Here is a 26,581-nt window from a genome sequence, read left to right on the forward strand (position 1 = left end):
GAACAGGAACCAGGAGCCAGGAACACACTCTAAGCAGGAACCTCAATACTAAGGCAAGGGCTGGCTGCTCAGCTGGCTGCTCAGCTGGCTGCTCAGCCGCGCGCGCGGCCCTAAGGGGCTCAGGGGGAGGAGTCAGATGACCGCGGAGCCTCGCTCCCGGCTTGGAGACAGCGGCAGGCAAGGAAGGAGCAGGAAGAACCGCATGTCCCCGTAGAGCACCGCAACAACCCCCCGACAGACCGGGTGAGTCATGCAAGCTGCCCCTTAGGCTGCCTACGTCGCAGCTGACCGCGGCCGGCGGCCATGACACCCGGCCCCGGTCCCAGTCTGCCGCGGCCACTAACAAGCATAGCGGGGTTTAAGAGGTTCTGACAATCTGAGAAAATAGCATTGGGAAACTCACTGCTTATCTCTGGGATTAAGCAACAAGAAGATCTACCGGTGCTTGTGATCTGAGCTGGTCACTGTTGGAGACAGGATGCTGGGCTCAGTGGACCTTGATCTTAATAGGAATTGTGGACCTTTGACCCGAGGTGGGGTTGACACCACGTGAGGGCTTGGGCCCCACACGTCCCCACCATCAGAAGGTGAGGCTGGCCAGGAACAGAGGCAACAGGAACTTCGCGTGTACTGGCCATCGTTCCCCGTAGGTTGAGCCCTTGGGTGCTAGGGCCGGCTGGTCTTAGGCGCGCCTCTCTGTGGCTAGTTCCAGAGAGTGTAGACGGCTGGAAGCAGAGAGTGTCAGAAAGGTTAAGAACAGTCCAAGACTGAGGTACTCCCGGAGGGAGAGGGAGAGAAAGTCTCAAGGGATGAAAGACCACTGCAGCTCTGAAGACTGTAGGGCAGAACCATGTGGGAGTGACCCTGAAGTGAGTAGGTGCCGAAGCAGAGACTTGTATTGTAGTATGCTGAAGTAGGGCTAGAGCGGGGAGTCCGCTGTAGCAGGTGCGCGTAGAGTAGCCACGCAGGGATACTGCTTGAGACACGGCAATGCAGTGACAGGACCTTCTGTTGTAGAAGCACCAGGGAGTAACATGAGGGGCGGGGACACCGAGTCACAGTCCAGTAGTGTTGTGGCGCTGAGCAAGGTCTTGACGAGTGGAAGCACTGAAGTAGTATCTCCAATGTAGAAGTGCTGAAGCTGGTCCCGAGGAGTGGAGAGCACAGTGGCAGGGTCCCAAGTGTAGAGGCGCTGAGCCGGGCCCCGAGAAGCAGGAAGTGCTGAGATAAGGTCCCAGGTGAAGTAATGCTGAACCAAGCCCCAAGGAGTGGAAAGCGCCAAGACAGAATCCCAGGTGAAGTAGTGCTGAGCTAGGCCCCGAGGAGCGGGAAGTGCCGAGACAGGGTCCCAGGTGGAGTAGTGCTGAGCCAGGACCCGAGGAGCGGGAAGCGCAGAGACAGGTTCACAGGTGGAGTAGCGCTGAGCCTGGCCCCGAGAAGCGGAAAGCACAGAGACAGGGTCCCAGGTGGAGTAGCGCTGAGCCAGGCCCCAAGGAGTGGGAAGCACCGAGACAGGGTCCCAGGAGGAGTAGCACTGAGCCAGGCCCCGAGGAGCGGGAAGCACTGAGGCAGGGGCCCAGGTGGAGTAGCGATGAGCCAGGCCCCGTGGAGCAGGAAGTACCGATACTGGATACTGACGAGAAGCGCAAGAATCCATAGAGCAGGAACAACAGGTCCGAAGTACAGGAACAGGCACTAGATAGGAACCATGGGACTCGTTGCCAAGTCGGTTAGTGGTGGCTGAAGGTAATCCTTAAATATCACAGGCCTATGATGTCATCAGCCAGGGATGAGGCTGAAGTTCCCACCCTTGGCCCTTTAAAGGGAGAACAAATGGCGCACGTGCCTAGAGAGGCCCAGAGTCGTAACGCTGGTCGGTGGCGTCCCAGCCGCCATGTGGAGCACAGGGAGCCAGCAAGAACACAGCAGCAGTAACTGGCTAGAGCGGCGAGTGTACCGGGAGCAGAGAGCCAGGCATGACATGATGTGAGTTGAGCCTGCTGCGGCCGTCTGTGGCCGACGGCCATAACAGATCTGACCCAGAATGGCATTTCTTATGTTCTTATGATCTCCGTTACAAGAATGTATATAATGCTAAGAAAACAACCCATTGACTACTCCGCCCTATTTTTCACTCTTCCCCATTTACCATATCACCAGCTCAAATTCTTACAAAATAAAACAAAACCCTGCCAGGCCAAATCCTTCTGCAATAAAACAACCCATACTCACACAAACCCCAATTCAAATATCCAATATACAACTTAATATTCAAATAGAAACTAGCTAGCTGGCCAGGTAGCAAGTGTTATGCACTGCCATACAGAAGGACTCCAGTTTAGTCCCTGAATCAGGTCTTCTTCTCCCTGGGTAAGCTCAGCTGGGGATGGGGATGCTGCAAAGGTAGTATTTACAGTCCCTAAGAGAAGGAAGTCATGGTCATTACTTAAGGGTGATAATGATGGCTACATTCAGGGCCCATAATTTTAGAATTCTGGAAGAAGAATAGGTGTATGACCCCTGGCTCAGGAATGTCATGGCAATGTCCCATCTAGACAGGGGTGGCTCAAGGCAATCTGCTGTCTGAGGTGAGGGATGAGATGGTGCCCCCTCTCTGCCCCTCCCCCCATCCCTCTCTGTCAGCACTCACACATGTTCTCTCACCCCCCAGGTTCACAATGCCTCTCACACACACATATACACCCATCTACACACACTCCCTCTCATCGGGGTCTTCATCTTTGCCGAAAGTTAGATGGGCTCCGCTCACGGCATAGCGGGGCCTTCATCTTTGCCGCGAGCAGAATGAACTCCACTCGTGGCATGCTGGGGCCTTCATTTTCACTGTGAGCAGGATGAGCTCCACTCGCGGCACACTGGTGTCTTCATTTTCGCTGCGAGGGAGACGTGCTCTGCTTGTGGTATGCTGAGGCCTTCATCTTCCCTATGAGCAGGAAGTGCTCCGCTCGCAGCATGCTGGGTCTCCTCCATCTTTGCCATTTTCTGTGCAGGAAGGGTCTTCTCCATCTATGCCATTTTCTGCGCAGGGGGGAGTTCTGCGTAAATTCTGTGCTTCTCAAGAGCGCAGAATTCCCCCAGGACTAATCCAGTGGAGGCCCGCATGGCCTTTGTTTTGTTTTTTTGTGGCAGGGTGAGGCAGCCGCTCGATCACCCCTAATATTTGCACCTGCCATTGGCCACCCACATCTTCTAGCCTAGCTCTAACGGAGACATTTTAAACTCCACAGAACACACAGCATAATGCACCCATAGGTGAGGAAAGAGGAACAGGTCTCTTTAATTACCTGCTGGCTGCAGTCAGTTTAATCTTCCTGGCTGACAAGAATTTTGCCTTGCCAAGTGAGCTTTTTCCCCCTCCTCTCTCCCCCTCCCCCCATAGCAGGAGACAGGCCCTGCTGTTGCTGTCACATCTTCTTCCTCCAAGTTAGCCGCAATCAAATAGTCTTATGTGAAGAAAAACACTTTCAAATTAATTTTGAAACAGTTTTCTTCCTCATAAAGCTATCTGATTAGAGCTAGCCTAGAGGAAGAAGAAGTGATCGCAACAACACAGCAATACTGTGGTGGTTGTGGCTGGCAGGAGGTGGGATAGGGGAGAGAGGAAGGAAGAGGCAGCCATCACAGATTAGGAGCATTTTGTTTCTTCGGGAGTGGGACTGGAGAAAAGACTGAAAACGATACAGTCAGTCAGGCGTTGGCAATAAGGATCCCCTGAGAGTCAACGTGCTGCAGCCTGCTGAGAATGAGGCAGGGGACTTCACATTAATGACGTGAGCAGTCAGTGCAGAGAGCACTGCAACAGTGCTGCACGGGCCTGCCTGCCAGTTTTCTTGGCTGAAAGAAACAAGCGATTTGGTATATATATTGTTATTTATAATTATGGGTGTATACATCTTTTCAAGTGATCGGATTTGAAAAAAATTTGCGTGTTTTAAAAAATTTTGGTTGACTATGTTTATTTTAATGTATTTTTGCTTTATGATCTGCTGTCTATGACATTACCTATGTGCAAGGCTTTTGCATAAGAGTAAGGCATTTTTGGGATGAAAAAGCACCTGAAGGGTTGGGATGACATGGGGGCACGAAATGACTGTGGGTGTCTGCAGGGGGGTAGTAAAGGGGCCTTTTGCTCCCCTCAATTTTGGGAAGGACAGTATTCAAAACCCATTTATGTGGGTAAACAGCAGTTTACCAATATAAAGTGGCCATCTGAATAGGAGTGGATGAATTAAAAATGTCGGACCACAGGCACCAAAGCATGAATGTGGAAGGGGAGGAGAACAGAGAGATACTAGGAGATGGAAGCTCCAGGGGAGGGGGTGGAGGGATGTTCAGTGGTCAGGAAGGGTATGAGTCAGGGGTTTGAGATGAGGCTATGAATATGAGAAGGTAGGGTGAAATATTAAGTGGTATGAAGGATCTAGATGCCTTTCTTAATGTAAACTGTAAATGCAATCTTCTCTAGTATATAGATTTACAGTGCAACTCCAGAACCACAAAACATTTAATAGCTACCTCCTCCACCTGTGCCAACTGAAAAAAAACTCCATCCTTTCACTGAGAGGATAATTTTGAGTACTGTGGCATATGCCATGATATCCTCATGATTAGACTAATAAAATGTGCATTATAATGGATTGACATCAAAGACCTAAATCTAGCTCATTCAGAACACGATAGCCTAAATGCTCAAGTGCTGCAAGAGAAAGGACCACATCATACCCATTCTGCACAAACTACACTGCATGAGACCAATAGTCAGTTAGAACTGTAAGGGAAGGACATTTGAAAATAAAAGTGCAGGGGGAATGAAACTGTAAAGATAATTGTGTAAAGCAACAGACTTCCAGGGCAAGACCAAGAGTTGGAAAGTACTATAAAGGAAGGTGTTGCATTCGTGCCTATTCTCGCCCTCGCCCCACCCTCTCTACCTTTGTGGTGACTCCCTTCGGCTCAGACGGACAGATGGAGCCGCGGCTTCTCCCTGCCTCTTGGTCCCGGTATCCCCAGGCTGGCTTGACGCTACGGATCCGCCATGTTCCTGATGATGTAAAAGCGCGCGTGCACGCTCGCTCCAGACTTTGTACCAGCAAGGGCGCAAAACTCGGGGGCGTCCCCCCATAATGACGTCATCCGTTTTCAATTTAAAAGGTCTTTGTTTGCTAACTACTAGGGAGTTAGCAAGGAACTCCAACGGGACTTGCTTCGGCAGTCCACGCTACTTGCAACTATGTTCCGAGTCAGCAAGGGGAATTCTTCTCCACTGTTCGGCCTTTTCAAACTTACCAGGAGTACCCGCTCCTCGAGGGCTCCGCTCTCTCTATTCTTGATTTCAGATTGTTGGACGGGATCCGGTACTCGCTCCTCGAGGGCCTACGTTCCCGAAGACTCAGAAGACTCCAATTGCCTGGAGGCGATCGCAGACGTGAACACAGTGAGTCCTATTACAGACAGGAACTGGTACTCGCTCCATGGGGGCCACTGTTCCTAATCGCTAAGGCTCCCTTCAGTCTAAGACGTTATCACAGGTACGGAGATCGTGAATTATCATTGCAGATTGCAGATAGGAATCGATACTCACTCCACGAGGGCCTATGATCCTATCTCCTATTATCATACTCTCTTCTTCCTCAGAAGATATCGCATACCTATATCTTATGGATTATTATTACATATTAACAGATAGGAACAGGTACTCGCGCCATGAGGGCCTACATTCCTAAACCTCTCCTAGCCTCTCTTCTATTCCAGAAGCCATCCCATACACAGTTATTGTGAGCTCTATTTCAGATTGCTTACAAGAGCCAGTACTCGCCTGCGGCTCCTGTTCCTGAATACTGAAGACTCTCTGATGCATATATAAAACACTACAGAGATCAACAATTGTGAGTGTATCTTCTATCACTGGTTATGCCCAGCATACCCTGTCTATTCACTACCTATAGTCTCTCCTTACAGCTCAGCAACTCAGAGATCGTTGTTCCAGTATCAGAGGGACTTCAGCCCTGCCGGGCATATCAACTCACTACTGCCACCTCTGGTGGTTCTACTTCCAGTCTAATAAAGAACTATCTGTGTTTGTCTCAATACTCCAGGCTAGCTGGTGGTCCCTCTCAGGATCTCCACTTGAGGACGCTGTCAATTGCTATCGGCCCAGGGATTCACTATTTCTACTAAGTGTTATTCCTACACTAATAGAGCGGTATCATCAACCTCCACTCTGTGGGAGCCAACCCACATCAGACCATCACTCCTCTCTCTGCGGAAGCTGATCCATATCAGATAGCTATCTCCCCATGGGAATCATACAGGTTGCTGGTTCATCTTTCTACAGGAACAAAGCATAACAGTTGCTACTCCTTCCCTTTGGAAGAGCAGAGCACTATCAGATTGCTACTCCTTAGCAAGATCCGTAACAGAGTGCTACTTCGCCCCCTGGTGGGCTGATCGCTTATAGATTGTTAACTCCTCCTTCAACGGGAGTATCCAGCATCCAGATTCATAACAGATTACTAACTCCTCCCCTCTGGGGGAGCAGATCTATAACAGATTGCTAACTCCTCCCCTCTGGGGAGCTGGTCTTTAACAGATGGTAATTTGGAAATAACCTAAAAGATAGCTGGAGCAGAGAAAGAACCACTCAAAAGCAGCAATAATGGCTTGGAGCAGCAGGAGTGGCAGTGATGGAGATTAAAATTAAAAATGGTAGGCACAGAGTAATGAAGCAAGAACAGTAGAAGTAGTATGACCCCAAAATATAAAGCAAGGGCTGAGGCTGGAAGAAGAATGGCAGCAAAAGCACAAGGCACCAAGAGGGACAAAGCAGTACTAGGTATGGCATGAAGGTCCCAAGAGTGGTGCACTAAGTCTCTAAAACATCGGAATGCAAAGGCAATACCAAGAGTCAGCAAGTACTGTTAAGTGAAGGAAATTTAAAAGAACCTTGATGACAGCCGCAGCAGAGAAGAAATCACCCAAAGGCAGCAAGAGTGGCTTAGAGCCGCAGCAGGAGTGGTGCTGGTGATTAAAGTCACAAAAGCGATGAAACAAGAAGAGTGGCACTGGTTATCAAGCAGAGTTAGAATGTCTGTTTTATCTTTATTTTATCCTCTTCTGTTTTTAATATATCCCCACTTGGTTAACATGTTTTATAATTGGTATCTAATGGCTGGCTATCCCTATGTAGTTTACTGCACTTGTACAGTACATTGTACATTACTATACCAAGAAAATCTCACATTGTAAAAATGTTTGTCACATATTGCATATGTGTGCTGGCTCCTTGTGCACACATACAGACTCTGAAGCAGAGAAGAAATAGACAAAGTTCAGGCTGGTGTTCACTGCCATCTGCCTCTGAAGTTAATAGTAGATGCAGATTAGAAGATAAAACAGCTTCATACAAAGTGAGACAGAAATACAGTGTGGCATCAAAACCCCCAAGGTATAGAGTGTTCAGTATCACAAACAGCAGAGAGGCATTAAAACTTCCAAGGCATAGCGTTTGGGGATTTGCAAACAACAAAGATGCATCAAAAGTCCCAAGGCAACATGAAAGGGGCAATCATGATGCCCCAGGGGCATTTAATAGAGATGTGCATTGTTTTATTTTATCAGTTCGGGCTTCGTTTTTGTGCCCCCATGGGAAATTTTGTTTTTCCTACGTTTTATTTTTTTTCATGGGTCCCAATTTTTGTGTTAGTGCGCACTAACTCCTGTTACTGCATGCTAACCATAGTTAGCGTGCATTAACATTTTAAAGTTAGTGTGCACTAACTTTCATTAGTGCACAGTAAAATGAACTATGAATTTTTCCGAAATTTCAGAACCATGACAAATTAGACAATTTTGTTGAAATTGTCTAATTCATGAAAAACAAATGCAGCTGTCTAGCATTTAACACCTATCTCCATTTCAAGAAACAAGTCATGAAGGGATGTCTGTTGTTTCACTAATCTCTGCAGCATTAGATAGGTAGAATTCCAGTGGGTGACAAAATCTCGAATAAACTGCTTATGAGGCATGCCAAATTCGTCCTGCTTCTCATGGAGAAGCTGCCCACACTTCATCCCAAGATGAAAATGTCCTGTTATTTTTCGGCACCTCTCTATCAGAATCCCGTGTTCCCTAGGTCCCAGTTCCAGGGCATCCCTCACTGCTAGGTACCACAAATGTGCAAAGTAAAAGATACCCTGATAAGCCTCATCTTCCTTTATTCTTATCATATTTGCATCACTGTTACAAAAAATCTGCCTTTACACTCCTATCTCTAGATGACAGCCCTCCAGCATCTTTCTTACGGCTGTTAGGATACTGCATGAGGTATGGGTGATATCCATGACCTGGTTGTGCAGCACAGACCACCTGCACCCTGATGCTTGGTCCCTGCTAGAACTGTTGCCTGTCACTGCCTTAGCCATGTCCCACCAGTTTGTCAACAGGAAGAGGTCAGTGTGCTTAGTGTTTGCACTTGTCCAGATGTCACTGGTGAAATGCATGCTGCTCCCTTCTTTCTTGGCCAGCTGTGCCCCCATGTGACTATGGCACTATCTGTACAAGGTGGGGATAATCTTCCTACTGAATGTAGTTCTGGAGGGCACTTTATAAATGAGGGCTAAGAGATACAACAGATGATTAAAACCCAGGTACTCCACTACCTGCAGAGCAATTATTTCCTCATCACTACTTTGGATGTTGTCTGCCTTTTATCCCAGGACAGTGATATAGATCACCCCATTTGGTGGTTTGCCATTGCAGACACATAGCAGGAGGCTGCTGGCCCGCAACCTGACTGGTAGAAAGGGCCATGGGGTCAGTTTAGGGAAAAGTCTTCCCTTTTTCAATCTTTTTGCTAAAGCTTCTGCTTTTAGTGACAGAGAGAGTCCCCACACAAATACTGCTGCCCTGTGGCTAATGTTAGTATTTCTGTAGGTGATGCCACAATATCTTCCCTTAACTAATGGCCTTACTGCAGTGAATACACTGAGCAAAAGTGGGACCTCCCTCAATGTGCCGCCATATAATGAATGTCTTCCACAATCTCCTCTCTTCAACCTTTTTGAGGACCTTTGCCATATCATTTTTGGCTCTTTGGCCAAAGAATTTGAGTAATTGATATTTTTACTCAGTTTTGTAGTATACATTATCTCTATTGTTTGTTGAATTTTTCAGTTTTCTCATGTATATCGCCTTGTAGTCTCTTCGGGTGAGGCGATTAATACATTGGGAAATAGCCATTTGCTTAGATTTTACTTTTCTTTTTATCTAGAAGCTATCCAGAGATTTTATCCCTATTTTATATACCCCCTTCTCTTCCAGTGTACTTAGTCTGGTTATTGAAGCATTGGTCCTGAGCAGGGGACCATGTACCAATGCTTCTTCTGTAACCCTGCAATCATGAGCCCTTGAGCAAAGATCATGAGTACCTCCCCTCTCCCCCTAGGTGCTGTGAATGTTACCTATGCAGAATCTCCAGCCCCAGATGTCTCAGGGAGTGGAAGATCAAAGAGATTTTATTGTATTGTTTTATTTTCTTTTGAATTCTTTACTTAGCTATGTGTATATTTTATGTATGCTTTATTATGTAAGCCACCTAGAGCCTTGGGAACAGGAGGAATATAACTGCCTGAAATAAATGATAAGTAAGTCAAGGATTGAACTGGGGACCTTCCCACTAGACAACACAGATTTTCACTTTTCATATTTATGGAATACATTTCATCAACTTTTGATATACTTTAAGAACATTTTTTAATGACTCTTTTTTTTAACTGTTTATTTAATGGAGGGTACACAACATAGTGCTCTATTACAACTGAATGAATGGTTACATATGTCATTACTTGTTTAATTAACTGCATTTCTTACAGTTGGAAATCAAAGTGATGTCCAAACAAAAGATTAAAATTAACAAAAAAATGTTCTAGTTGTGCGACCATAAAAACACAAAAAAACTTAGTGTCAGGACATGGTCTCAAGGCTGGGCCCCAGCTTTGTGGTTAGGACTAGCCTAGGACTAGGCCGAGGCTTCAGCTTCCAGGGCCTGGGTGCTGAGCTTGGGCCTAGGCTGAAGCCCCATGACAGGACCAAGCCTTGGGACTGCCATGCTATTGGAACCCCCCATGGGTGGGGTAAATAGAAGGCAGAGAGGTTCTTAGACCCAGCAATTTTTTGGAGTGGCTTCTGGGCTTGGCTTCGGTGTTGGGCCTGAGCCTGGGTCTAGACCTATGTTCCAGCATTGGGCCTGGGCTGAGGCCTAGGTCAAGACCCTGGCTTCGGGCCTGGGCCTAATTTGAGGCCTCTGATACCCAATGATTCTTTTTACATTTTTTTCCAAATAGAAACAAAGAAATCCAACAAAATGTTATTTTGCACCTAAGTCTGCTTTGAAAATTTGTAGGTTGTAGGTTGACCCGAATCCCACACAGAAAGTTACACCCTGCTTAGAGCAGGTATAGTTTTCTGCATGTAGATTTATATGCATATATTCAACAATCAAAAGGATGTGAGTAAATTCTTTCCTGCCCCAGCTCTATTTCCTGGCACACATACTTGGAATGAAGGTAAAATTACATCTGAAGTCTGGGATCACACATACTTTTACCTGCAGAATCTCACGGTTAATTTTCAAAGCATGATTTATGCTCATAAAACATGTATTTAAGCACATAAAAACCTTTGAAAATTAGGCCCATAATGGAGAAGATCAATTTCAAAAGCTGCAAAGAAAATTAATGAACTTAGACAAAAAAAATTCAAAAACTATTAATTAGCCACAATCACGCAGTCCACAATTTTCAAAGCAATCTAGCTTTCTCAGCTATGTCAGGCTTCATATCTGTATTACCTTGAAGGGTCAACTGAAAGTACTTTCAATCAGGTTTGTCATTCAAAAACTTCTGAAGTTGGTCAGGATCATCATAACTACAGCATGTGTTCATAATTATACATTTACAAGGACATATAAAGAAAAATTTGGCCAATTTGGTTCACTTAATTCCAAAATATCTTCTTTTTCTTCTGAAACCAGGCCAGCTTTCTGTTTAATACCAAGTAAACCATTTGGGGAAGCTCCCCAGGAGAGAGAGAGACCTTTCATACACCGCATTGCTCATTTATTTGATTTGTCATCTAGCTAGCTTCACCACCATTTTCTTTATTGATTTTTGTTCCACACAATTTTGTGTTTGGGACAGGGTGCACCCTTTACAAACTGGTGACATGGGGGTAGATCTGTCCCCCTCCTCCTTTTTTTTAGTACTCAGGGGTAAAGACAATTTTTAAAAGTTGTGTACCTCACTGCTTTTCCTCCCAACCTTTCGCTATTAGTGTTCCCTATTTTTTTTAATTTTACTATCCATATGAGTATGTTGGTTGCCCTGGCTAACAGGCCATACCCAGTGTTATTTTTTCATTGCTTGATATCAAATAATAAAACTACAAGTTTATATTATACTTCACTTCTGTACTTTTCCTATTTAATGTTCTGGTTGGCTTTACTGTCTATTTGCACAATACTAGTAAAAGGGTTAATTTCTGTTTTATTGTGGTGTGATGATTTTATCTGGTCTGTGGTGCCGCAAGTGAGAAGTTGTTTGGAAGAGCACAGAATTGTGGTATTGGGGTGACTGGGACCCTGTCTCATGCCCCACTCAGGCTACAAACCTGAAGATAAATCATATTAGTAACTATAATTTCTCATGTGGTATTCCCCACCTCAAGCATAAGGGTAAGTTCATAGTCCAGACCAAGGGGGTCTCACAGTTGGATCCTCATATTTAAAAAAATCTGATACATACATACAAAAATACATCTTCAAGGTCCATTCTCTGTCTGGCTCCAGTACAACATTCACTAGGTTGCATTTCTTGCCAATTGTTCCTCTGTTTTCTCCCACTTTACCCCCATTGTTTTTCGTCAGAGTTGGTAGGTGCGCTCATGGTAGGAAGGACAGCTTCCACTGGCATTTTGAGAACCTACTCTTAAGCATATCACTTAGAGTAATTTTTGGAACTTTGGAAAAGTTAATAAAAATAAAAATTCTTTTTTAGACTATATTTTCCAGATTCTCTATTTTAATAAGTAGAGCCAAAAGATCCTTCAAACAAGAGAAATCATCCCCTTGGATATTCTCATCCTTTTTTTCCAGGAAGTTATAATGTTCTGAATTATTCTGGATTTCTTGTTCACCTAGAGCAGGTTTGGACAAAGTCCCCTGACGCTTATTTGATAAATCCAATATATGACCCAAAAGACAAAAACTTCCTTTCAAACCTCTTCTAAGGTGGTAGTTCAAGGTGGTACAGAGAACAAACTTGAGACATTTAAAATGCTACTATTTTTCTCCAGGCACTTCTTCTTGGACCTCTGTCTGAATTATTCCAGAGACTTCCATTGCTTCTGCACAAGATTTTCTTCCCTCTTCAAGCTGATTTCCAAAACAGTGACCCCTTTTTCCACCACTGTATCTTCCTCTACCTGACCAGTAGAAGCATTCTTGGTGACAAGCAGTTCAGCAAAATTTCTTCCTGCAGCTGCCTTTACTTCAACATATCATCATCATCATTTCTTATTTATATCATGTTTTTATATAGTCCAAAGCATACCAGTGCACTGTTATGGAGTGATGCCTCAACTACTACTACTGCCTGGTGGTTTATGCTCCACAAGGCTCAGCATGACATGGTACAGATTAGAATGTCACACTTCTCTGTACTTTCACTGGAGAAAGTACAGAGAAGGGTGACCAAAATGATAAAAGGGATGGAACAACTCCCCTATTAGAAAAGGCTGAAGAGGTTAGGGCTGTTCAGCTTGAAGAAGAGACAGCTGAGGAAGGATATGATACAGGTCTACAAAATCATGAAAGGACTTGAACAGGTAAGTGTGACTCAGTTATTTACTCTTTTGGCTAATACAAGGATTAGGGGTCACTCCATAAAGTTAGCAAGTAGCACACTTAAAACAAATTGGAGAAAATTCATTTACCTTCAACACACAATTAAGCTCTGGAATTCATTGCCAGAGGATGTGGTTAAGGCAGTTAGTGGGTTTGAAAAAGGTTTGGATAAGTTCCTGGAGGAGTAGTCCATATAATGCTTTTAATCAATAGGGAATAGTCATTGCTTAATACCGGCAATAGTAGCATGGGATCTATTTAATGTTTGGATTCTTTGCAGGTATTTGTGACTTTGGCCATTGTTGAAAACAGGATACTGGGCTTGATGGACTCTTGGTCTGACCCAGTATGATGTATCTTATGTTCTTATGGTCCAGCAGAATCTCAAAGGACTCTTTCGCTTTCTTGGGATTTTAGCACAGTGACCTCAAACTTATCTATTGGTTCAATGGCAGAGTATGTCCAGGGCATGAAAGAGTATGTACGTGTCTTGCTCTTCTTTTTGCCTCTCAAAGGAAATAATTAGGAGCAAGTTTAGCAGCATAAATAGATAAAATGGAAAAGGAAGATGTCAATGAATCAGAGTAGTCAATGTGTTGCTACTTGAGGGGCACCATCTTGATGGAACATCTTTCTTATTCATAATGCCCCTTTATCATAATTTTAAATTTTTTTTATTGATTTTAATGATATACCTTTATTAATTTATTGCTTTGTTGGGTCCTGTTTTTCAGGTTTTACCATTTGCAACTGTGCCTTTTTTTGTTTGATATTGGCCAATTTAACTATTGCCAGACCCTCAGTTATTATTAATTTCAGATTTTATTCTTCAACATAATGTATATTAAAGGGTGGAAGTAACTGACTTCTAACAATGTTTCCCCTTAAAACTAGAAATCCTTTAACTGTTTTGATTTCCAAAACATAAGTATACTCTCAATTATATACACATACAATTTTGGCTTATAAAATTTAAAATGTAACCAACCACTGATTGTCAAAGCTTTTGTTAAAAGTAATTGCATGAACAAACAGTTGTGTCATGAAAGCTGCTCTCCAGCAAATGACCAATGTATAACCATCTGTGGATATTTTAAACCACATCCAACTTAAGTAAGCTATTTAGGGCTCATGATGTAATCCTCTTTGAATGTCTCACCAGCTTGGGTGCATTCCATATAAAAGTAAGCTATAAATGACAATTCACTCTCACATGGATTTGTGGGCTTACATAGATATTTATCCATGTGTGTGAAATTCATAAAGTGAATCATGATCAGTGACAATTTTGTCATCAACTAAAGGAAAATCAGTACATATTCATGTTCTCTGTTTTTGTTTATGTGCGTATGACAATTTAATGACTCATGGGTCAGTTTACATATCAGTCATTAACAGCTCTTGAAACAAAAATGAGTTATTATGCATAAAAATGAAAGACTTCCCTCATACCTATAACAGCAATGATGAATCTATGCATGTGCCCTCCTGGCTGTAAAATGCACAGCTGAATGAATTTAGGTTTCCACTTCATTCTGTGACATAGCATGATATATTCTGATAGCACCAGGAACCTGCACATTTGAGAGATCCCATGCTGCTCTGCATGAGTGCCATAGCAATTATAGCTCCCATGCAGACATACAGGAAGCTTTGGAATCCTACATTTTGAGATAGTCCACCAATTGTGGACTTTGGAAGCAGGATGCTGGGCTCGGTGGACCTTCGCTTTCACTCAACAAAGCAGATTGAATGTTCTTATGAGTTGAGGGTGAGAGTAGTGGGGTAGGTCCATGACAATTCCAGGCCTGTTGGTAGGGGCAAATGAGCCTAGGAACTGGACAGTAGACACAATCACAATAGCTATACATAGCACCCTTGCAGAGAGGCAGGGAATAGTCCTTAGCCCAGCTGTTGAAAGGACCCCCTCCTTATCAGGAGATATGTGTTTTAAGCCACTGATTTGCGGTTAGATAGTGCTGCGATGACCCACTTGGCAAGCAGCATGTCACAGCACTAGGAGGTCTCGAGATGCTATGTGGTGTAAGCTGGAGGGCAGGCAAACCAAGATGTTTTAGCTCAGAGGAGCATGGCGGGAGGCCAGGAAACTAGCCTAGCTTTGTACATGGTGGGGTTGATGGTCTGCACAGACTGCCCAGCTTAACTACAGGGGGCAGTTGGGCACAATGGCAAAATGCCTGGCTCAGGTTAAGTGTGCTATTTTATTATTAGAATAAACCTGCAGCCTTCTTGAAAGTCTCATGACTGATTCTTTGCAGAATGTTTGCAGCTGGAGGGAAGGACAGGGAGATAAAGTGTCACAGCTGCTGCTGTTATTACTTATGCTCTGTTGCTATACTTTAGCTTTATAAAATTTACTTATTGCTCATCTATGAGTAAGGCTTCTGATAGTTGGTGTTTACAAAATATACATTTTGGCATTTCTTTTTCAGCTAATTAGGTTTTTTTAAACTCTATTTTATTAGGCACAAATCAGCATGTACATGTACATGTGAGATTGTACAAAAGAGAGTATGTATGTAATGATAGCATTAAACACCCAAACCGTAATCATGACAGGTGGCACAACAATAAAACAAAATTACCAAAAACATAAAAGGCCTATGAGTTTTGTGTACAACAAGACCAATAAGACTAGATCGTAGGTATCAATATTCATTTTCAGTAAGTGAGTAATCTTTTCTAATACTTTACAGTCCCACGATTCCAAACTGGGGCTAGTTTTCTAGTCCTGGGCAATCGTTAAATGAGCAGCATGGATGAGTTGCTCATAGGGTCCAACTGATTCCCCATGAATATTTTTCCCCTGCCAAATCCCAAGCAAACAGATGTGAGGATTAATTTGAACCTATGCCTAACAAATATCAGAAATAACCATAACTATCAATAACCAAATATCATGAACTACCCACATTTCCACCACATATGTAAGTAGCTCCCAGGATGACAACATAACCTCCAACACTCAGGACTTGAATTACTGAATTTAGCAAAGAAAAGAGGAACTTGATTTGTGCAATGTAATAAATGAAAAATAAGTTCTCTACTTGTACCTTTAATTTGGGGTTTTTGAAGATGCTTAAAATATGCATTTCTTGGAGATTTTATGTTGCTATCATTTATTGGGTTGCTTTCTTTGTTATTTCAAATTAACAATACATTTCATAAACATGTAATATCAAATGCACCTCCGCCACACAGTCCCAGCATTCTTTCACTGACCCAGCAGCCGATGCACTATCTCCCTACCTAGCACAGACCTCACAACCCAACACTCCAAACTTCCTCTCAGCATAGCCCACCATGTCCACATGGTCCCCCTTCCCATGCAGCTCCAGCACCCTCTCCTCGCCCCCTCCTCAAACACAGCTATTCCAGTCCCAGAACACCTCTTCATTGTTAAAAAAAATTAAGATGAAGAAAGTCAGAGAGGAGAGAAAAATGAATGGTAGGAAATGCCCTTTTGAGTGTCTCATGAACCCTTGTCCATCTCCCCTTATAGCGTCTGTCACTTCTGTACTTCTGTTACTGGCTGGCAGAACTGATCCCTGCACACCAGCAGCTTGTATACTGCCTTCTGTTTCCCCTCCACCAAAAACCATGGACCACCAGCCCATGCTTAACCAACCCTACCACACCTTTCCCACCTACCAGTGCTGATACTCGATCCCTGCTTTACACAATATCACTCCTCCTCCTCCTCCCCCTTCCCCTCCCCCTCATCCTGTTCAAATCCCGCTGCCACTCCTTGTGACCATGGGCAAGTCACTTTATTCTCCAATGCCTCGGGTACAAACTTACTGCCTGATTCACTAAAAGGTCAATTTTAAAAGCCCTAGGCATGCCAAAGCTGGGAGATATCCACGTGTCTCAGGTTGGCATGCACCGCGTGGATTTTAAAAAGCACACAAGTACTTGCGTATCTCCCTGTATGTACACAAATCAAAATGTTGAAAAGGGAGGGGCATGGGTGTGGTCTGGCTGGACCATGGGCAGGACATGGGCACTCCGGGAAGTTGTCTTGAAATCTGTGGGGCAGATTTTCAAAGGGTTACGCGCGTAACCCTGAGAAAGTGCCCATGTGCACGCCAAGTCTATTTTGCATAGGTTTGGCGATGTGTGCAAGCCCCGGGGCACGCGTATGTCCTGGGGCTTTGAAAAAGGGCCAGGAAGGGGGCAGGGGCATGGGCGGGGCGCCGGTCTGGGGGCAGGACCGAGGCATCCAGCACGGCGGCCGTGCCGGGGGATCGTGTGCTGGCAGCCGAACGGTGTGCGCAAGTTACAGAGGCAGGCGAAAAAAGGACAACAAAGGTAGGAGGGATTTAGGTAGGGCTGGGGGGTGGGTTAGATAGGGGAAGGGAGCGGAAGGTGGGGGGAGTGGAAGAAAAGCGGCCTCGGAGAGAACGGGAAAGCCATTTGGGCTCCCCTAGGGCTCGGCACGCGCAAGGTGCATAAGTGTGCATCCTCTTGCGCGCATCGTCCTCGGATTTTATAACATGCGTGCGGCTGCGCGCGCATGTTATAAAATCAGGTGTAGATTTGTGCGCGCCGGGTTGCACGCACAAATCTACGCCCATGCGCATGTTATAAAATCTGGCCCTGTGTGTAATTATTTACGTGCACAAGTGTGCATTAAGTTCTCTCCTACCATGTAACTTGACTTCTGCTATCTACGGCATTTATGTATTAAAATTAAAAAAAAAAAACTAGGTGATTTTAAGGATCAGGATTAATAGGGTAAAAGGGGGGGGGGGGTGGGCAGAATTCCAATCATTTTACTGGGCAAACTGGAAACAAACAGGAAAAAAGGGCTGTTGCATCAGCGCAAGTTGTTTTTAACCTCCGTCTTACGCTGTAGAGCCGGAATTTGAGCACACATGCGCGCATCCATATAAAACTTTGGGCACATTTACGCGCATAGTCGATTTTATACCACACGCACGTTATAAAATGGCCATGTCCATTTGCACGAGCCAGAATACACGCATACATGTGCGTCCGCACAGCTGTTTAAAAGTTACCATCCCCCAATGTTTTTCCCATTCTATGTCTACGGGAAAATACCTCGATGAATCAGGCCCTTAGACTGTGACCCCCCCCTGGGGACAGGGAAATATCTGCAGTACCTGAATGTAATCCACTTTGAAATGCTGAAAAGTGAAATTTAAGTAAATAAAAATAAATAAATAAAATACGAGCACTTCTCCTCCTCCATTATGGTCCACTGAACAATAGTGCACCACCTCTCTTCAGTCTATCTCCTCTGACTCTATTTCATTTCTGCCCCAACACACACCTCTAGCTCTACCCCTCTCCTGTTGCTGATTATTATTTACAGTGGCTTCCAGGTCCCTGTCACACTAGTGGCCCCACTACACTTCTCCCAGTGGCCATGGGGACTCAACAGCATTCATCTTCTCAATAGCCATCAGAGGAGGTGAAATTGCAATGTTTTCATTTCATTTCATTTATTTTTTTAAACTAATAAAAGCAATTTTTTTGCAGAGGAGCAGGGAGGAAGTGAGGGGGGTTACAAGTTTTATTGTTTTATTATTTTGCATAAATTAGGATTGTAAAGCTAGTCAACACTAATGAACTGCATCCTATTCTATTAAGCAACAAGTCTACTTGTTATATATAGAGAGTTTTCCAATTTGTTGCAAGTACACCAGTAGCCCATAGATATGGAAATATTCTGCTGGGTTCTTTTTTCTTAATATTGGCATGCTGTGTAAGCTTTGGCTGGAAATATAACTAGTGGTTGTCTAGGCTGCTTTTGCAAATATTGCAGTTCATTCTTTTAGTTCATTTTCTATAAAGGAGTGAAAAGCAGATTTTGCTACAGTATTTCTATAATGGAGACAAGATCATAGGACAAACAGTATTGTGTTTATCAATTTATGTGGTGTGAAACTAAGTACATGTACAATAAATGATGAACAGGCAAGTTGGGTTATCAAAACTAAGACTCTACCTGGAAACAAAGCAATAAATATAAAGAAAAGATGATTTGTTAAATTGAATGTACCTTGTATTTATGGAAGTAGACTCAAGCAAACTTGGATTCAAATAAAATTAATTACATACGAGAATCAATACAAATGCAAGGAAAGAAGTACATGCTTCCTACAAATAAACATATGAAATGCTAATATGCATTCATTCTATAGTTAACATGTAAATTAAGATGAAGGATTAACTACCTGCAAGTAAAAATGAAACTGTCCTGTGTAGGGCAGACATGTTGGGTGTGGCACCTGCAAAGCTAACAGGTGTTTACCTAAAGATATTCCAAAAATGTGCTCACAGCTTTTTTTTTTTTTTTTTTTTAAAGGGGACATACATTCAAGAAAGTTAATCAGTTCAGAGACACAGGGAAGGAAAATAAATATAACTTAACTCATTCAAGATATGTATTTTCAAATGAGTTTTGTTCTATTCAGAGAATGAGAAAAAGAAAAACCCGTTTTGAAACCAGAGACCTTAGCTGGGTTGAAAATGAGAGAATGATCCATTCTGAAACTAAGTAACACAGCTGCATGACAATTCTGCACTGGGTACAAATTTTCACAAAATTCTGATGCAAATCAACTTGTGTAAAAGTGAACAATAATATACACATTGTCACAGTCTCTTGCAATGATTGGATGACATCTGTGCTCCATCTGACAACAGCAGATTGCTATTCTCTTCACAAGCCCTCTTAGTTCCTCTGTCATCTGTGTTTGCTGTCCTTTACGAATACACAGAATGCTTTATTTACTCAACTATGAAACTTTCATTAATGCAAACAAGTGGTATCTAACATGCAAGTGTATTCTGCATCAGCCTTCAGCAATCCTGAGAAAAGGCATGAACTAGCCATTCTGCAATGGATCCACAAGAAACCATTTTTATTTCACTTTGAAAATCAAGTGTGCTCTTCCATGTGCACGTGCGGGCCAGCAAACCGACTTTTTCCCTTTCCTTTTGCTCTCAGTAGAGGAACAGTAAGGAAATACTTCGCTTTTTTGTGTTATTATCAAAATGATTTTCTGTTACAGATGAATGCTGAATTATTCCAAGCGTGAATGTGAAAAACCGAACACAGTCTGCACAGAGAATTTGTTCATTCACATTAAATTTGTTTTAAAAAAAAATTGATTATTATCATCAGTAGATCAACTCCAAGGTCCAGACGGCCACAATGACAAAAATGTCTTTCATTAACACAGGATGAGATTCTATTCTCCCAGCCTTTATTAAATGATTCAACATTGCGGTATGCTGGCAACTAATTAGTATGATCAACACAGCACCAGGCAGGAACAAAAGCAGACAACCTTTTTTCTGGGATACAAAAGTACACATGAGTGCATATTCTATAACCCTTGTCCAGTTATTTATAACAGTGTTATTCTAGTCATTCCTAGACAGAATGTGCACCTTATGAGATTGAATTAAAATGTCATTTATAATTAGACTTGCCTCTAAGTGTTAAATGGAGCGGCCAGCAGATTCATTCATTCATTAACTGGCACCTTACTTTTCCACAGCATGGTCTTGTATGAAACGGAATTAAAATAAAGGCTTGGAAAGTTACTAAGAACTGTGAACTGCAGATATACAGAATAAACAGAAGAGTCTTCATTGTATTTATGTTTTTCAAATCAAATACTCACCATTAGCACTGCAAAGTTATTGAAGTGTGTGCACTTAAGCGTAGTAATATTGTCTGCAGTGCTAATTATGTGGCACCCTTCTCCACACCAGCCTCCATGTCCATCTAGAAGGTCAAAATCCCAAAAGGCTGCAATAGGGTCTCTACCTTGCGCAAAGTGTCTCAAACCTATGGTCACAGGCTTGGTGAGATTCCCAAAACTGTACCCATCTGTAAAAGCAACAAACCAAATCAGAAAAATGGAGCAGAAAATCCTTCAAACAGTAGCTGAAGGTAGCAATACACATTTGAAAGATGCCAAACTGTGGAGGACTAAACAATCTCCACAATTTCCTGCTTGCTTGAATTAGGAATAGAGGGAATATTCAAATTCTAAAAGTTTGGCACAGTCTAAACTGATTTGAATAATGGTTTCAGCCTGTTGAAGTGCCTGAATGATCTGTGCACCCTGGTTAAAACTACATTGATTGTTTAAGACCAATTAGCATTGTTAGAATATTCAATAGTGCAAATAAATCCAAATTCCCAGTTCTTGGGAAGGATTCAGAAATGGAATAATTTTATGTTTTCAGAATCTTCCATCTGTGCATGTATTCACAGTCATTGTTTTGTTTTTTTATTAAAGGTTAATGCAATTTATAAAACTATGCAGGATGGAAATATATTATATTATGAGACACGCATGCACACTAAATCCAAACAATCTGAATAATTATACATTAAAACCATTTTGACTAGTTGCCTTGGATTAGCCCTGCAAAGTATGGGAGTGAATATTAAGCTATGTAGTACAGGGTATTAAACCTCTAGATTATTTTTTATCTTTGTTTATTCAGTTCAGGTTCGAATTACACAACTGTAAACATGGAGACAAAATCCTAGCTATGGACTTGTGAGTTTAGTGAAATTCTCACAACATCGGAGCCAAAGCTACATTCTGCATATTCTTGCACAGTAATTACACTTTTTATTGTAAACAAGTTAATATAACTGAAATAACACTGGTATGCACATAGCCATTTGTTCCCAATAAAATAGGCAGAAAGAACTCTGTCAACCCAATGAACACTATCCTGCATTCTACCTACTGAAGTGCGGTTTTTAGATTAACGATAAAAAATATCAGTCATTCCCTTACCTATTTTTGCAAAGACAGCTGGTGTGGCAACCGTCCTACGTTTCCCATCGTCTGCAAGATTTGACGAGTTTCCAGTGCTAGGAAAGAGTTTTCCATTCCGAAAGACAATAAACTGTAGCTTGTAAGTGGAGTTATCAACAGATTGTAAGGCTGAAGACGGAGCGAAGACAGACGGCGGCAAATGAATTGAAGCCACTGCTATAGCGTTCTATACAATCGGGGGGAGGAAAAAAAAAAAAGAGAGAAAAAATTTAAGATGCAAGTCACAACAGGGTTGCTTTCATTATGTTTTAAACTTGTGTACGAGCAATAGATGCTACCTGTTTTTTTCAAGCAGACTAGAAGCAACCACAGAAGCAGGAACTGTAACCATGGGAATGGGATCAGAGCAGGGTATATAAAAAGGGAAAACATTTTTCATTGCTTGTGTGAATCTATATGGTCAAACTCCCTGCTGCAGAGGCAAGAATGGTTCCTACCATGCCGGCTACAGGGTCCATAAACACTGCAGATCTGATTTAAAGAGACAACCTCTATCAGGTTTTCTTATTCATTAAGTACAAAACCATGCATTGAAACCTGTATCCAGAAGGAAGCTTAACAGAGCAATGGCTTCATTCCAGTAATATAAAAAGAGAGACTGCAATACATTTCGAACAAAAAACACCCCTATGAAATGGTAAATTATGTGCTTTAAGGGCTTTAGCCTGCTTCTTGCTTGGATAACAAGGATCTTTCATGCCACAATATTTTTAAGTAAATGTGGCACACAGATCACACTCATGATGCATTAAAAATGATTATGCAATTGGAAGTGTCATTTTAAAAATTTCCATCTTTACTATCAAAGATTGGAGGGTGTGGGCAACAGATTAGCAAAATGAGAGTTTAAACTGTCATGTAAAATACATTTAATGAACAAGATGTTTCACTGCAAAAAAAAACATAACTGGAAAATAAGTTTTGAATAAACCAAAATGTTTTCTCTTTCCATTGGCTAATAACCTTTCTTCTATTCACCAGCCCCTATCCCCTGACTCTTTTTTTTTATTATAAGCACTTACTATGCAAATCTTCCACAAGTGTCTCCCTCTTCTTATACTATTCTTAAATGTCTTGATGCCTATTTGCACTAGTCACATCCTCATGCTCACCATCTCTATAATGCTCTTGATATCCTTAAACTTTTTAATACTTGTTTTATTATATTTTACTTTTTAACAGCTAATGTGTCTTTTTGTAACTTTCATTCTTTTAATTATTTTAGCTGTTAATTCTTTTATAACTGATTGTAATTTCATCGTTTTCATATATTTATTGAAATGTTAAAAGCTGTGAAAGCTATGCTGAGATAACGGTTTATAAATGACAAATAAACCTTAAACCTTGAACATGCAAGCTGATGTTTCCTTAATAATATAGTTTAATAGAAATACTGTAGAAATTTCTCATTGACAGATCATATCATATTGACAGGACATATCCCGGCGATAGTTATATCTGTTATCTGTGAACCGGAGTGATATGTATATTATACAGGAACTTCCGGTATATAAAAACCAAAAATAAATAAAATAAATAAATATAAACAACATATTTGGGGGGGAGGGGAGGCTAGGTACAAAAATGCATGCTAAGAATATTTTAGTGTGCACTCACAAAACTTTTAATTGGCACGCTAAAAATTGGCTTTGTAAATGCTAAAATATATATACACTAAATATAACATGGACTCTCTAGTGCATCCATGAGCTGCATTTTAAAATATCCTGAGCCAACCTGTCCAAAGTGAAAGGGGCAATTAGCCCAGGGGAGTTTATTTCTCCTACTTCTCGATCAAGATCAGCATTCCTTACCCCTGATCAAGATGGTCTCTGTCCCATCAAGATTGGCACCTTTCCAGACACAGAGCAGGACCCCCTATGAGGATCAGTATTACCATTAAGATTTACACCTCTCACATTCACACACAGCCCCCTCTCACCCCTCCCGAATGCTTGCTTACAATTCTGGAGGGTCCCCATCTTCATTAGCAGGCTAAATATGAATCCCTCCTGTTGATATTGCAGCACACCAGTGAATGACAGTGGTGCTTCATTATGGTATCAATGGAATACCTCCAAAGAAATATGCATTTGCAATTTCTTCTTATTTAACTATCAGAGGACATCCTGAGTGGTGTGGTGAATGGGATGTTACCAGGTTACTTTAGCCAGGATATTCAACGGTACATACCTGGATAAGTATGCCACTGACTATATCTAGCTAAAGTCACACCTGATAAATACAAGAAGTGGGTGTCAAGATTAACAAAATTAGCCAACTCAATAGACAACTCCAAAGCATAAGGACCAAAAAGGAAGCCAAGAAAAGCAGCAAGCTAACAGGGTCATTCATCAAATCATGATACGGCCCTAACCCACAATAAAAGGGGTATAATACATGATAAACGTGCAATCTTTATCATGTCGCACATTAGTATGTGTTATGGTTTGTTATGGATGTGAACCCTGGGCCGAGGTGAGAGATGACTCCACCCACAGGGAGGGGCCCTGTGGGCCTCACCGTCGGTAGGCATGGTCTCACCTCCGCCGCCACTGCCCCCGGTCGCCGTGGCCCTGCCCGATGCACTCCGATCCTCGGCAGGCCTCTCACGGCCTGCCACATGGCCGCCAATGCCATCCTCCTCCCTTCAGCGGGGCTATCCCTAGGTGCGCGCGTGTGGGATGCCCCACCTCTTAAAGGGACAAGTGCGGGAAATCGCGATCCGGCCTCGGAAGAGGACATCAGCAGACAGGAGGTCAGGAGGTCAGGAGGCCCCCTCAAGCTGGCCAAAAGTTCCGTTTGTGTCCAACGAGGGGTCCGGGAGTGGAACCGCGGTGGACCACGTGACGGCCGCGTCACTCCGATGTGACGCGGACATCACGTGCTCCTCGCAAAGGAATAGAGGAATGGCTTCCTGATTCCCCGCTGGACCACCAGGGAATTTTGGTAAGTCTTGGAGGGGATTAAGGAGGGTGAGGGGTTTAAATTTTTATTTAGGGAACCAGTGCACGTATGGACATAGACTCAACTTATGGAATTCTCCATATGTCCATATTGACCGAAATTGACCCCCCTTTTCGACTTATGGACTTATGAACATAAACTTTTTGTCTGCACATCCCTAATGCTGGGCTTGATGGACCCTTGGTCTGATCCAGCATGGCAATTTCTTATGTTCTTAACCTCTCCGGCGTCCCTGGAATGGCTATGGTGCTGCCTCCCGCCATGCTCCTCCCAGGTACCTACTAGGGTGCACGCGCGTCACCCACGTCTTTATGCAACCCTTGGCGCGAACCTCGGGGGCGTTCCCCCTTACTGACGTCACGCCATCCGGGTATTTAACATCTTCTATTTTACTAGCTCGTTCACTTAGCAAGGACTCGATTCCGGTTACGCTCCGTTCCTGTCTACGCTACTCTGCCGCTTCTGTGCTGCCACTGGAAGCTCTCTCTCTGGCCTTCGGGGTAACTGCTAACCTGGGTACCCGCTCCTCGGGGGCCCTCTGCTTTATTTCAGGTGCCTTACAGGGAACAGGTACTTGCTCCTTGAGGGCCTGCTCTCCCTGCCTCAGTGCCTGTACTTCTCAACCTGGTGGAATCGCCTATCTACAGCAAACACCTATTGAGTACTATAACTCTCAGTCTATCTCATCCACAGAACTTCCTTGCTGGGAAACCTGCTTCGGAACCTCCAAATACCAACGAGGTGAGAAGGGCTCCCTCTGCCGAGGTCCCTGAGACTGGAACTACCAGATTGCCTCACTACTGCCACCTCTGGTGACACTCTTCAAGCTGTTTAATAAAGACTAACTGTGTTTGTGCATTCTGAGTCTAGCCTAGTACTGTGGCTCCTCACGGTGCTCCTCCTCATGGGCATGGTCACCTGCCTCAGTACCCAAGGATCCACCCAAACACCGCTCATTCATAACAGATTGCTAACTCCATGGATCCGGCTCAGCTCATGGCATTGCAGGCCATTCCAGGCTTGGCCCAGCGAATCTCCGAACAGCAGAATGCGCTGGAGGGCTTGACCGCTGCATTCAACCTACTGCACACACAGATGAACTCACCTACCACCTCAGGTAAAGAAGCTATACTGTCTGAGGTGACGGTCAAGACTATTGTACCTCCATCCGCTCCTACCCGCTTCTCGGGGGGAAGTTTGGAGATGCAGAGGTTTCCTTAACCAGTGCTGCATGCACTTTTCCCTGCAGCCCAGCCATTTTCCCACTACTTATGCCAAGACTACGTATATCCTGTCGTATCTAGACGGGCAAGCATTGTCTTGGGCCTCCTCACTGTGGGAGCACGAGGATCCAATTCTTCATGTCCTTGAAGGATTCCTCGAACTGTTTAAATCAGTTTTTGATGACCTTGCCTGGTATACCACTGCAGGATCTTCTTTGGTTCACTTGAAGCAAGGTAATAAACCATTAGCTGACTTTGCTATCGAATTCAATACACTGATGTCTGAATTATCCTGGGACCTGAAATGCCTGAGGACCCTCTTCTTTGAATGACTGAACTCTCATCTGAAGGATGAACTCGCCGCTTGTGAGATGCCTGAAACTTTGGCTGAACTAGTGAAGTTGGCAACAAGGATTGACCACCGACTTCGTGACAAGGTTCAAGAGACCAAGACTCTCAGAAAACCCTTCCAGATTGAAGCATGAGTTAAGTCCATACCCAGGCCTGTTCCTTCGGTCCCAGTTGCTGGCGAAGAAGAATCTATGCAACCAGGCTGCAGCCATCTGACGTCCAAAGAGAGAAGAACACGGAAGAAATTGGGGCTGTGCATG

At 43.4% G+C, this 26,581-nt stretch overlaps 1 protein-coding gene across 3 annotated transcripts in view; it reads right to left on the reverse strand.

Moving 5' to 3' along the window:
- ADGRA1 (adhesion G protein-coupled receptor A1) overlaps nucleotides 1-26,581 on the reverse strand; it is a 1,158,413-nt gene that overhangs the window by 214,803 nt on the left and 917,029 nt on the right. For all 3 annotated transcript variants that reach the window (XM_029609977.1, XM_029609976.1, XM_029609978.1), the window contains 2 exons: nucleotides 21,739-21,946; nucleotides 20,602-20,810 (listed from right to left, as the gene is read on the reverse strand). In XM_029609977.1, the coding sequence (XP_029465837.1) occupies nucleotides 20,602-20,810; nucleotides 21,739-21,946 (417 nt within the window). The remainder of the gene's footprint in view (nucleotides 1-20,601; nucleotides 20,811-21,738; nucleotides 21,947-26,581) is intronic.

The sequence above is a fragment of the Rhinatrema bivittatum genome, chromosome 7 (genome assembly GCF_901001135.1).
Source record: "Rhinatrema bivittatum chromosome 7, aRhiBiv1.1, whole genome shotgun sequence".
NCBI lineage: Eukaryota > Metazoa > Chordata > Amphibia > Gymnophiona > Rhinatrematidae > Rhinatrema > Rhinatrema bivittatum.